The following is a 12,750-nucleotide window of genomic DNA, read 5'->3' on the forward strand; positions in this document are numbered from 1 at the left end:
GATAATTTCTAAAATGTCAAGGAACAAATGCGTGTCTCCAAGGTGACCTTTTATCACTACTTATTTAGTGGGTATTGGCTGTGTAAGCGTGGGATAGTTTGTGGATGTTGGGTGACTAGTGGTTTAGGTAAATGAATATATTCCTTGTCCAAATAGAGTGATACCGTCAAAATCAGGAATATGATACACCCAGCCTTATCACTTCTACTTCATTTCATGACCATGTTGAACAACAGCTTGTCACCGTCCATTGGGCAATGTGTGTAATTACCCTGCTTGTTGTCTTGTAGCACGTGGACACTGTTTGAACAGTGGACTGAATCCAGCTTGTTTTTGTAACCTGAAATGGGGATTGATGAAAAAGTGCTAAGCCTACATAGCTTCTACACTGGCGACACCAACTTATCTTTTGTTGGAGAGTGTTCTTTATCAGCATTTCCAGTTATTTTACACAAATAGATGAGCTAGTTCGAAAGCAACAGGTCCTTGACGCATACTGGGGTATACATCCTGTGGCCACTTCCATATCATTTGAGAGTGGGAGGTGTCATACTAATTACTAGATAACCCATATCCTGCTGCCGCTAGATGCTAGAAGATGGGGGTTTTCCAGCAGCTGGCCTAGGACTAAATGTTGGAATATGTGGTGACTGTTGATACACAGACAATTTCATTAATATTATACCTCCGACACGGCATATAGCCACAGGAAGGGATTCCGGCTTTCCTACACAGAGATGTGCTGGATTCACTTCAAACTATCTCCATAGGGAGGAAGTGAAATATATATTTTCAACAAACGGGTTTTCTGAAAATGTACAGATGTAATGACCATGCTTTGACGTATGATTTGTGTGTCTGTAACATTTGTTGCACCTATTGCTAGAACACTAATCCATGAATCTTTTAAAACTGAATTGGTGGGTAGTTTCCAACATAAAACAAAGAGGAGGTTTGAATTGAATCAAACATTAATTTTCTGCAATGAAATGATTCTGAACTTACCGATTTCAACATGTGTAACATTCTTGCGACCTATAACCTGAAAAGTAACTTTTTCAATGATGACGCATACAACTTTATGGATTACAACTTCTAGTTTATTCTTCCATCGTTATCCAGCTATCTGCACCGAAACGTCGCTCGGTGTAATAAAACAAAAAGGTGTTCTCCATGAAGTCGTACATTTTATTATAAACTTGAAACCTACTCTGTCGATTCGTTTCAAACTTGGTAAACACAGTTCATGCCAAATGAAGAGGTGGTGAGCGAAGTACATTTTCAATATTTAAACTTTTTAAAAAGTACGCATTTGATGCGTTGAGATTAAAATGTTGTTTTAATTCATTTGCGCTACCTATATTAGGTCCATGAATTATATTCAGATGTTATTATATTCCAGTTCCCATATTACTGGAGGGGTTCTGTGTGTAAAGCAGCATACATGTTATCTTACACTTATAATCTTTTCACTTCAACATTTGTGCACTATATAACTTAAAATCTGCTTCATGAATTCTTTTCCACAATTTCTACAACAGTAAGCATGGGGAAGTGCTAAGTATATTTAGACAAGTGGAGTTTCTATGCGTGAAATCTAATGCGTTTCGGGGTTTACAAACAGAAATATAATTTCTTCCCCGATCTAAAAGACCAAGCTACATAACTATGTCAAGGAATTCCGTCTGCTTTCTTATGTTTTGAGAATTATACAGGGACCTGATAGTCTGGGGTATGACAAACTTTCACTAGTGCCTGCCTTTATTGTGAAAATTAAACTGAATAGTACTTATTTCATCTATGCAAGGCCGTTCTGTGTGGCACACTTCTCATTATTGTAGGGAAAGTAAAATGGTATTCTGCTTCGATACCTATAGGGCTTTATGTTGGCAAATAATTGCATTGCAATATATTTCGATTCAGGTACCCGTATTGCGATGTATTGGAAACAAGTGTTTGACAGTAATTGAATCTAACTGTGCATGTCATATTTTCTAAATTACAAGTAGGTAAACATATATCTTAGGTGGACATAACCATGGATTTTATATTCTTTTAAATACAATTAACGGTGTTACAGTATGCCGTTTGTCACTGAATAACGAAGGAAAATATTTGTTGTGAACGAAAGCATGTGTGGATTTTAACTTCAACCATAAACATAATAACAACACACAAATTCATATATGCCATTAACCAAATATACCGGTTCTCAGAAAATGAAACATTGGAATACGTATCGTTTGTCAAGCGTGTTGCGATTTACCGGTAACACTGTGCAGTCTTATCGATGTATAAAAATACGTTAATAGTGACGTTTTCTGTCATTATGAGAATAATATAAAGCGACCTCTTAAACCCTCCGTTGTTAAAAGATTCCCTCGAATCACTCAAATCGGAGAAAACCCTGTTAGCTATACAACCCGTCAAAAGTTTAGACGCATTTAAAACATCGGCCATGCGAACAGATGCGTTTTCGTGTAAAGTTTTGTTAAGAATTTGCAATTTTTCCCTGATTTTCATCATGTTCTGAAGCCATGATAATATTCTTTTCAACGTTACGAATTTGTGTGACAACACATCAGTTCATGTGTAAACAGTGCCTTTTAACAGACTAGATTATATTGAAAAATATAGTTTAGAAATTTAGACTGAAGGAAGGGTCTATACATACACCGGTGAGTCTAAACATTTCATCGGTAGTGTAGAAGATGTCACAAAAATACAAATATTTATAAAAGTACTAAACCCATGTATATTCTTCAAAATAACAATATATCTCCAGTCAACTTATCATTCAATGTCAAGGTAAGTAAAGATCCGGCAAAGCTTGCAGACAATGCACAATTCTAATGTGAACCTATCATTACTATGTTAAATTACATAAGAACTTTCGAAGTGATTCCAGACTCATTGTTAAAGCATGACTACATTTCCATATTAAAATTGTGCTTTCGTTGCCGTAGGAGACCAGATTGGGTGTATTAGACCTGTTCACATTTCGCCTTGTTCCATTGAAAATCTGTAACGACTTCAACCTCATCCACGAACGCTAAACTGGCTTTTTATCCCGTTTATGACGTAATATATGTCCGAAAAGAAGACAACACCGAAAAGAGTTCCAATTACTGACATTGCGATATAGGCCATGCCATGAGATGACTTCCTCCCGTCCGGAAGGCTTTCCTTTGTCATTACGTTGGACAGCAGGCTCTTGGTGTTCAAAGACAGATTCTTGGATATTTCAGCCACTATGTCTTCTTGTTTTCGTTGAACTTTGATGCATCGGCAGATACATTTTTCAATGCGTATTCTTCCGTATTTATCAACCTGTGGTTTCTGTGTTACAACTTCTGCAATATAAATATTTTTTTTGGTACACGTGTCTTATATATTTCGCTGCAAGAGTGGTGATCAAATGGAAATTTGGTTGTAAAATAATCTATAGAAATATTTGATTTGAAGCAAAACTATATCAAGTTTTATAGTGGCATTTTAGAAACGAAAACTGCATTTCGCCAGAATGTTTTATCTAAATTATAATGAAATGACATATCACAGAAGCCTATAAGTAGAATGGCCTTACTTAAGCTTTGTTTGAAGGACTATACTGCTTTGCATATTTTGTTTGTGTGATTTTAGTTAAAGAGTTTGTACATTCTATACTGACTCGTAACTCGTATCTGGATCAGTAGTACTAACTGGAACATTGGGAACTGAGACACTGGCAGAATACTGCTCCAAAAAAGTTTCAAGGATGATAGCATCCGTGTATCAGATATGTTGAAAGTGTGGTAAATTGCTACTTGCGCATGATGAGGTTTAAACTGACCACTCATTCAGATGACAAAAAGACATTGGGAATTGCTACCATGCACTTATCGGAAGCTGATACACACAGTTATCTATCGTCATGGGTAAATTTCATTGATGCACGTCTACCTTCACATATGTAAGAAGGAGTTTCCCAAGTGCCGTTCGGAAGGCAGGTGACGAAAGCTGATCCCAATGGCAGGAAGCCAACATGGCATGTGTACTGTGCAACGTTGTTTTCCCACGTGCCGGATACAGTCACCTCGGCATGAAGAACAGGAGGTGGTGTTCCACAGTCCACTGAAAATACATGGTGATGAGTATCTTGTGGCTCTGTGTTGCATAATGCCGCATTCAACAATATTCTATCCATATGCCGGTTGTCTGTATGTTCTAAATAATGGACCAGACAATCCAGTAACTGGCCATCTCAGTAGTTAAGAAATGTAAATGTACGAATTTACGAATGTTAGTTGTTTAACTCAGTATCGATTCAGTTGTATGACAATGGTCTATAAATAATCGAGTCTGGACCAGCCAACCCGGTGATCAACAGCATGAGCATGGGTCTACGCAGGTGTAATTCGGTGACATGCGTCAGCCACAATCAGCAAGCCTGACTACCTGACCCCGTTAGTCGCCATTTACGACAAGCATGAGTTACTATGGTCAATTCTAACCCGGATCTTCACGGGTCATAGAGTGATGAGTGAGTGAGTGAGTGCGTTAAACGTCACATCGACAATATCTCAGCCATATCGTGACGAGAACATTTAACATTTAAATGGAATGTATACATATTTTATTTATACGGAAATTACGTATTAGTTCATTTAACTGTTTATGACTGTCGTTACTCAACAATTATTAACGTGTGTCTATCAATTTTGCCACATTGGAGAGTGTTACTTTTGAAGAAAAAGTTTTGAGCGACGTGGCTATTAGGAACCAATATGTATATTCTCGTCTTATAGGTTTTCGGACAAATGTATCAGAGTTGTCTCCATTATCGACTGAACAATTGTATCACATGCCACTAGTTTATAAGTGATAACAAAAGACATCATCCTAGAGTTCCAAATATCCGTGAAGCACATCAATATTGACAGCCCCACCAAATACCGCCGGAAAGTTTTTTTTAATAAACCCATTCCGAATATTTCTTGCAACAACACTGGTTAAGACGTCCCTCTAAATTTTAACTAAGAAGGAAATGTTTTCGAGTGCTATTTTTAGAAGTTGAATATGTCGCTTAACATTAAGATACAATCAAACCTCATGATTGTTAAAACTCATCTTTGTCAGATGAGGAATATGTATTCTGGTGATTTCATTTGACGAGAATGGAACTTAATGGGGATACGGGTGGAAGTCTGCCCAAGTGAAGAACATACAAACCATTTTGGTCCTGTTAGAAATAGACAAGAACTACGTATGGTGTAGCTATGTGTATTTGGGTGTTTGAAGATCGCATCATCCAGCAATATCTTCCCGCATTTAGATGACGGCCTTAAAAATAATCCAGTCTGGGTCAGACAATCAAATAATAGATATCGTTATCTATTGTTTTCATTATTTACCTTCACATGTCATATCTGCGACATCCCAAACGCCAGTCTCAAGACACGTGACCTGGTCCGACCCTGACGTATGAGCATAACCGTGATGACAGGCGTAATTGACGGTCTGACCCAGCCATGTGGCGTTGACGTACATATCTGCGTGGTCTACTGGGGAGGGATCTCCACAGTCGACTGATGGAACATTGAAGGGAAATGAGGACAACGATAATATATACTCACACGCAAAAGTAACGCAAGTCAAGTTGAAAAGATATATGTATGTGGTGTTCAACGTTTAATACAAGAAATACAAACATGGTCAGATAGACAAATACTAGAGTGAAGAGATTTAATTGACTACCAAGACTGATGACATCATTAAGTTTTCGAATGGGCGGACAAGAACGGATCTCATTGGTAGTTGACTGCCTGCGTTGTCGAGGGGTGGTGACCTAAGAATGACCGTTAGGAAGGTTACCTGTGGCCTGTGTTGTGTTGTATCGATGCTAAACACGGTAGAATGTAGTTATGTTTACGTCGAAATCATGAGCAACATCTTGGACAGACACTCCCGGTTGCAAATGTCCGACAGTCTGGTTTCTTTTCCACTGAGTTAAGCGTGGCATAAGGAGTAGTAGACCCAACTTTTGTGTCCTATTGTGTCCCACAAATAATGCATGTTTAGGAGAAGTGTGTGCATGACACCACATGCTCATCGCTATTGTTCGTTTTGGTGATTCCTTCTGTCGAAATGTTTTTCCTCGGGCCTTCCAAACCGCAACAAAAATTATTGATAACACACTCAGGTTTCATAATATGGCAAAACCTCATATCAATTTAGAGTTTCGTGTTTGTTTCCTGTATAAAAAGATTGCGTTTCTCATGCGTGTGAGTGTAAATGAAAATATGTTTTTTTCCGCATGGATGATCAATGTTTGTATACATAAAACGATGTACATTGAATGAATCAACTACAGACTGAGGGAAGAAAATGCAGTGTGAACAATAACACTAAAATGAAAGATTCTGGAATGAGGAGGAGAAGGAAGAGGCTGTAATGTGTATGTTACATTTTACAGATACAGACCCGTTAATTTTTGATAAAGGAGCAATAAAGTGATCCAAACATAACTGCATTCATTTGATTGGCTTTATATAGCAAATACTCAAATTACACACCAAAGGAATTTACCGGATGGACAACTGGACAAGAACATCAACAATTTGCTCAAAAGTAGAACTTCCATTTTTGCATGCGACAACCTTTATAACAGACATCTTCAAATGCATATTAACCACAGTTTTATTGTCCATAGTCGGTGGCCAACTATAGCATCCTTCTACCAAACCATGTATTTCATAGCCTCCTTACGAATGACCCGGACATCAGTAAAAGGTCAGGAGTCTATATGCATATATCATATTTTGAATCTATCCAACTGGAATTTGTCATGCAATATTGGTGGGTGACACCTAAAATTAAATAAATATCTCTAAATAGACAAATACAGAAACCTAAAGGCAGCTTTCAGTATTTCTTTTTGATTGAGGGCGCAACCAGCAATATCTTCCTACAATAAGACAGCTGCTTGTAAATGATCGAGTCTAGACCAGACAATCAAGAGATTGGTACTATGATCAGCAATCATGCCATTTGGGGCACGATGACACAGAATCCCGTTGAGTCTGAGCACCCGATCCACTTTCAATCAGCATCGGTGGTTACGGAACAGTTTTAACCTCAATGGTCTCATACATACACTCAATCATGCATTCATGCATTCATGGACTAATTCATGTTTGTTTTCATAACTTACCTACACACGTCATATCCGTGACGTCCCAAACTCCAGTCTCAAGACACGTCACCTGGTCCGATCCTGACGTATGCACATAACCGTCATGGCAGGAGTAATTGACGGTCTGACCCAGCCATGTGGAGTTGACGTACATGTCTGCGTGGTCTACTGGGGAGGGATCTCCACAGTCGACTGATGGAACATTGAAGGGAAATGAGGACAAGAAAGAGTCTTCAGCCACGGAACATAGTTTCAAATGGTGATCACGACTTAATGAAACTCGCTAAAAAGGCTGTTTATCACGAAATATAACATCAAATGGTGATACCTTATGAAACTCGCCTAGACGCCCTTTATTTGAAGATATACTGACGTGGTTACTATGTACTTGTATTAAAGTAGTTTCAATATAAACCCGATCACTCATCATTTGAAGGATTTCAAATGACCGTTATAAAATCGGAAATGGGTATTTGAATCAGGACATTTTAACTGACCGACGAATACGCTTCCTTGATCCTGCTTGGAAGCACATTCATTTAAGACCCAATCCTGTGACCTTCGTATATGGAAACCTTTATAATCATATAAGAATATGACAACCCACAAAAATCGAAGAACTTCATAATCTGTTAGCTGAATCTGCAAAACGGAGTCAACGTGAGTGTTTTATATCGGAACATAACTTGAAATACTATTTGCTTCTTATAATATGATGTCACAAAAACAGCTGCTGTTGCCAATTCAAGATACGAATCAGTAGCTCACAAGGAACGTATTTCACCGAAACAGATCACAAATATATAACTGTCTGGTCTGTGTCGCTTCTTTAGGTATTCACATCAGCAGACTACTGCTACTACCACTAAAGTACTGTCGCAGATAGAAAAAAACACCTTTTTCCGATTTATATCTACTCCTTATGTAGTTAAAATGTGCAAGTGTAAAATGTCTGTTAAACATAGTTTACCCTGACGACAGTCTGACTGGTACGGCGGTAAGGAACATAGAAAAAGGACTTTACTTTGGAGAGATTAGTGCAGAAATGAGCAATGCGTCTTAATAAGTCCAAACCGACATGTTTGGAACAGACCATAACTTTATCCCAATTAGTGTGCGATGATATTATATTACAAATGACTCTTTAATTGCCCATGCTTAAGTTAAAATTAGATTTATTATAAACGATAGCTGTCGTAAAAATAACGGTAGTGCTGAAACCAGTAAGGATGGAAGTACCAAGGAACCTCACTGTCACTATAAAAGGAAACAAGTACGATGTTTCGTATCAAACGGTGTGTCAAACGGTGTGTCAGACGGGGTGTCACAGACGGGGGATGGGGTCAGGCTGGAGAACAGAGATACCAACTGATATAAGATAATCCTTCAGGGAATCAATACTGGGGATAGCATATGGCATGCCATAACAATTTACAAATAATATCCTAGTCGGTCAGTCATGTCACCTATATATTGCAAGACGTTTAATAAGATGGCCGAAGTTTATCTGTGGGTATCGTACACTTTTACGTATCTCAACGTAACCTTTATGAAAAAAGACATGTAAATGCTAATCAACAGATGAGGCATATTCAACACATAGGGAAAGATAGGAAATATCTTTGATATGGATCCTTGTGCCCGTAGGCAGCACATGCATTTCATGCCAGGTGAGTCGACGGTCCGTCGTCATACCTGACTGAGCGACCTTATTGCCCTCTGTAGCCTGATCTTTTGTTTTCATCAGCCTCTCGTAATTTTTTTATTTTGCCCGATTTTACGAGTAAACATGCTTTTCTGGGTATGTAATTGCGCATCCCACCAAATGCTCAGTTACGCCGAAAGTGGTTATTTCGACAAATGCTATTTACAACTGTCTAAATTTTAGGGATACATAGCAGCACTCAAAAAAAACACTTTTGGTTGTTTTTTTTTTTCATTTCCGACAGTACTATAGTCAATCCTTGAGCACCACCTTCGGCTTCAAAGCAGGTTCCCACCCACCCTCGTCCCTTAACATCTCTACAAGAAACAAATCAGAGGTTAGTCATTGTCCTCACGCAAACACCTGCCAGTCCATATTACATGTAACTTCTTCCGGGACATGTACCTTCACAACGTATCAGTAGTTCATCCCATGCCCCTGTTTCTTGGCAGCTGATGGTGGCTGATCCCGAAATGTGTAAATACCCAGCTTTACAGGTGTATTCAACAGTCTCATTGAAGAACCCACTGGTACTTGAAGCTTCGGTCCTGTCATTTTCAGGCGGGTCACCACAGTAAACTGCAAGATGCAAATCAGTCTGATGGTAACGCCTCAGTCAGTCATATATGGCTCGAACGTTTAAGAAACCACAGCTACCACAAGTAACTCTGGAAAGAAGCCCCATGGCCTACCCTTCTGGACTGTTTATCCTGTTACTTTCATTCGTGTTATATCAGAAAGGTCTGAGTTGCCTCCTTTCACGCAGTTAACAAGTTGAGAAGAATAACTCAAGGGCAATAATTCTTAAAGAACAATTTCGGATACTGATTTTCTTCCATATTGATCAATACATGTGGGTTTGTACAAGGACTTGCACAAGAGAAACCAGGAATTTCGACAAGAAATTTTAACTTTAATATTTGTACGTGCTCATTTTCCCGCCACTGACTTGCCTCAACTCATACTCATCCGGTAAACAGTGCAACATCCTAAATTGCTTGATCTTTACACCTGTACATTAGGATACAAAGTAACAAAATAATGTGCACTAATGTGTAGAGCTGGGACACTTCACCGATGCACCTATATATCGCGATACAATTGACAGAGTTGTCGTATTGGCAACTAGTGCATCGCTACAAAACGATACACGATCTTTTTAATTTAATTTATCTCAACATGTTAAAGGACTTATTTAGAGAGAGATGCAGTTATACACAAAACACGCGAGATAATCATTTAAAATTGTATGTCATTCTTTCAATGTGTTTGTATAGTGATACGTTATCGTATCGCAGGTAAAATATCGCGATACGTATCGTATCATGACATAGTGTATCATCCCAGCCCCACCGATGTTCCAGCAGCTTTTGTCATACGTTTAGAAACACCTCTTAGCAGGCTTGTCGTTTAATCATCATCAAATTTTCTTTATATAAATTTACATTCTACATTCAGTCAACCTAATATGGAATGTTTAGACCATTTGCAACCTCTTTTGCAACCTCTTTTGAGATAAATGTGACTGGATGTATTTCCCAACACATTGTGTTTCGCTTGCTATATTTCCCTCTGCTCATTTGTGAGCGCTTTTCCTTCACTCATATTCTCCCTGTAATACTAGTAGCATGTCGTGCATTACCTGTCCTGTGACAGATATCTTAAAATCACCACTTCATGTTACGCCACGGCTGAGTTGTCACTCCGATCGGCCATACATCATATTTTAGTTCCTCTTCAGTTTTATGAATTGATCGTACTCATTTTTGCAAAGAATCATAAAGATTCGCGGTATCTTGATACACTATTATACAGCTACAGAATAAACCTTCTAACGACCTCAGTCCATTTTATCTGCAACCAGGACCTGCCAAATATAAATGCTGGTACTTGCTACATTATAAAGCAATTTGTGAAGCCCATGTGCAAAACATTGCTAAAAGTGGTGAAAAACTAAACTCAATCAGTCAGTATTAATGACTGATAAAACAACCAACGTTTCTGTCAAATAAATTAACAGTTATATACAATTTGTTTTACAAAATGACAATACAAATTCCTTTGTAAAGGAAAGCTGTACTTGTGATAGGATAGCAAACATCAACCTTATGAAGATAGAAATATGTACCTTCACAAACTATATCAGGAACCTCCCACAGACCAGATGAGAGACATGTGAAGTTACTTGAACCGGAATACTGTTTGTATCCTGTTACACATTCATATGTTGCTTTTCCGTTCAGATGACTGGAGGATATGGAAACGTTAGTGTTGTTAACTTCAGGGGGAGATCCGCAGTCCACTGTGCAAAAGACGAAACTGAATTCTTACATCTTATAGATTATTGTCTTTTCAGAGAACATACAGAAGTTTTTTTTGTTGCCTGCAAGGATGCTTGTCTAGGGTGTTCCAAATGATGGTTCAGAATTCAGGGAAAGGTTCAAAACCCACGAATTTGGCAATGGGGTGTCATTCACATTGTACATGGACCTCCATATAAAATCATCATCACCATTGACTTAACATGTGTGTTAATATCTCTGACGGGGCGACTCGTAAATGGTAGGCTGTTTACTTCACTTAATTTCCGAATTACACTTGCATCCAAAGATCCAAAGAATCTTCATCTTCAAGAGGGGAACTAATAAAACTGGTGCTTACAGTTCAATAATATGGACATAGTGTATTAAAATAGTGATGTGTTACCACAAGAGAACAGCAACTTTACTCGTCAGTCATACTAGCAATGCTGTTGCGACCCTTTCAATGATGGTCTTTTGATTGTTTCACCATAAGGACATACCACACTGCAGAATGCCAGCCTTCCATATTGTTCCAGACTCAGTGAAATTATAGCACAGAATGGATGTATTGAACGCCTTCCCAGCAACGCAGAAATCTTCAATCGTGAAACTTCCCATATAAGATGTAGGATTGTAAGCACTGTAGCTGGTAGCCCTGATGGTACCGTCAGATGCGAAGAAATTGTTCCAGACAAGGCATTCGGTGGACGGTAGGAGATCATCAATAGTCTGGTCAGCGTCCACGAACCAGCGACCACGTGTCACATCAGAGGATAAAGCTGAGGATGATTGATGAAATGTATGAATCTACTGGTATTCAAAATAACTGAGAGAGATAGCAATAAGTATACTGACACATATGTATGCAAAATACAAATGGATATATGTATTATAGGACTGAAAGTATGCTACTTGGTTAGATACTGGATAAGATGTAAAGGGAAATAGTATCAATTGTTAGTATGAATAAAACCTTTTATTTATGATGGTATTGGTAATATCTTTACGGTAGAAATGTAATCTCGGGAAGAGGAAAATGTAAGTAGGTTTGGACAGTTTGTAGTCAGAGGCTGGTGAGGTATTGATACACGTTATAAATAGGAAGGTAAAATGAGCTGCAGGTGGAAGGAACGTGCTGGTTAGGCAATCTGACGGGCACCTTGGAGAAGAAGAACATTTCTTAGGACTAAGGAATACATGTATATTGAAATCATGGAATCCACTCAAGAGTCTTGGGGGTAAAGAAATGGTATAGTCAGTAACAATGGGAATACGCTATCAACCAATAGACATAAAAATGGGAAAGGGTGTTGGCTATGACATAAGGACCGAGTTTTAAGGGAGAGCAAGTGCAAAACGAGACTCTGGTGCGCACATGCACGTGTTATTTTTTTGTCATCACTACTCGTCACAGACATTATCTGAAATTATCGTGCTTGATAATGGGCAGGTCTGGAGAAACAGCTGGTCACGGGAGTACCGGAATGTTCGACTGTCGCGTGAAATTTCTTTCAGCACGAGCAACGTGCATATGAGCATTATCTCATGAAGTGTTACATTATGTCCCT

At 38.6% G+C, this 12,750-nt stretch overlaps 1 protein-coding gene across 1 annotated transcript in view; it reads right to left on the reverse strand.

Moving 5' to 3' along the window:
• Nucleotides 1–209: 209 nt before the first annotated feature.
• The window catches only part of LOC137257403 (uncharacterized), a 39,687-nt gene continuing 27,146 nt past the window's right edge, over nt 210–12,750 (reverse strand). The window contains exons 11-17 of the mRNA XM_067794735.1: nt 11,683–11,961; nt 11,008–11,181; nt 9,285–9,458; nt 7,193–7,366; nt 5,394–5,567; nt 3,943–4,113; nt 210–340 (exon numbers count right to left, since the gene is read on the reverse strand). Of these exons, the coding sequence (XP_067650836.1) occupies nt 210–340; nt 3,943–4,113; nt 5,394–5,567; nt 7,193–7,366; nt 9,285–9,458; nt 11,008–11,181; nt 11,683–11,961 (1,277 nt within the window). The remainder of the gene's footprint in view (nt 341–3,942; nt 4,114–5,393; nt 5,568–7,192; nt 7,367–9,284; nt 9,459–11,007; nt 11,182–11,682; nt 11,962–12,750) is intronic.

Source organism: Haliotis asinina, chromosome 12 (genome assembly GCF_037392515.1).
Source record: "Haliotis asinina isolate JCU_RB_2024 chromosome 12, JCU_Hal_asi_v2, whole genome shotgun sequence".
Lineage (NCBI taxonomy): Eukaryota > Metazoa > Mollusca > Gastropoda > Lepetellida > Haliotidae > Haliotis > Haliotis asinina.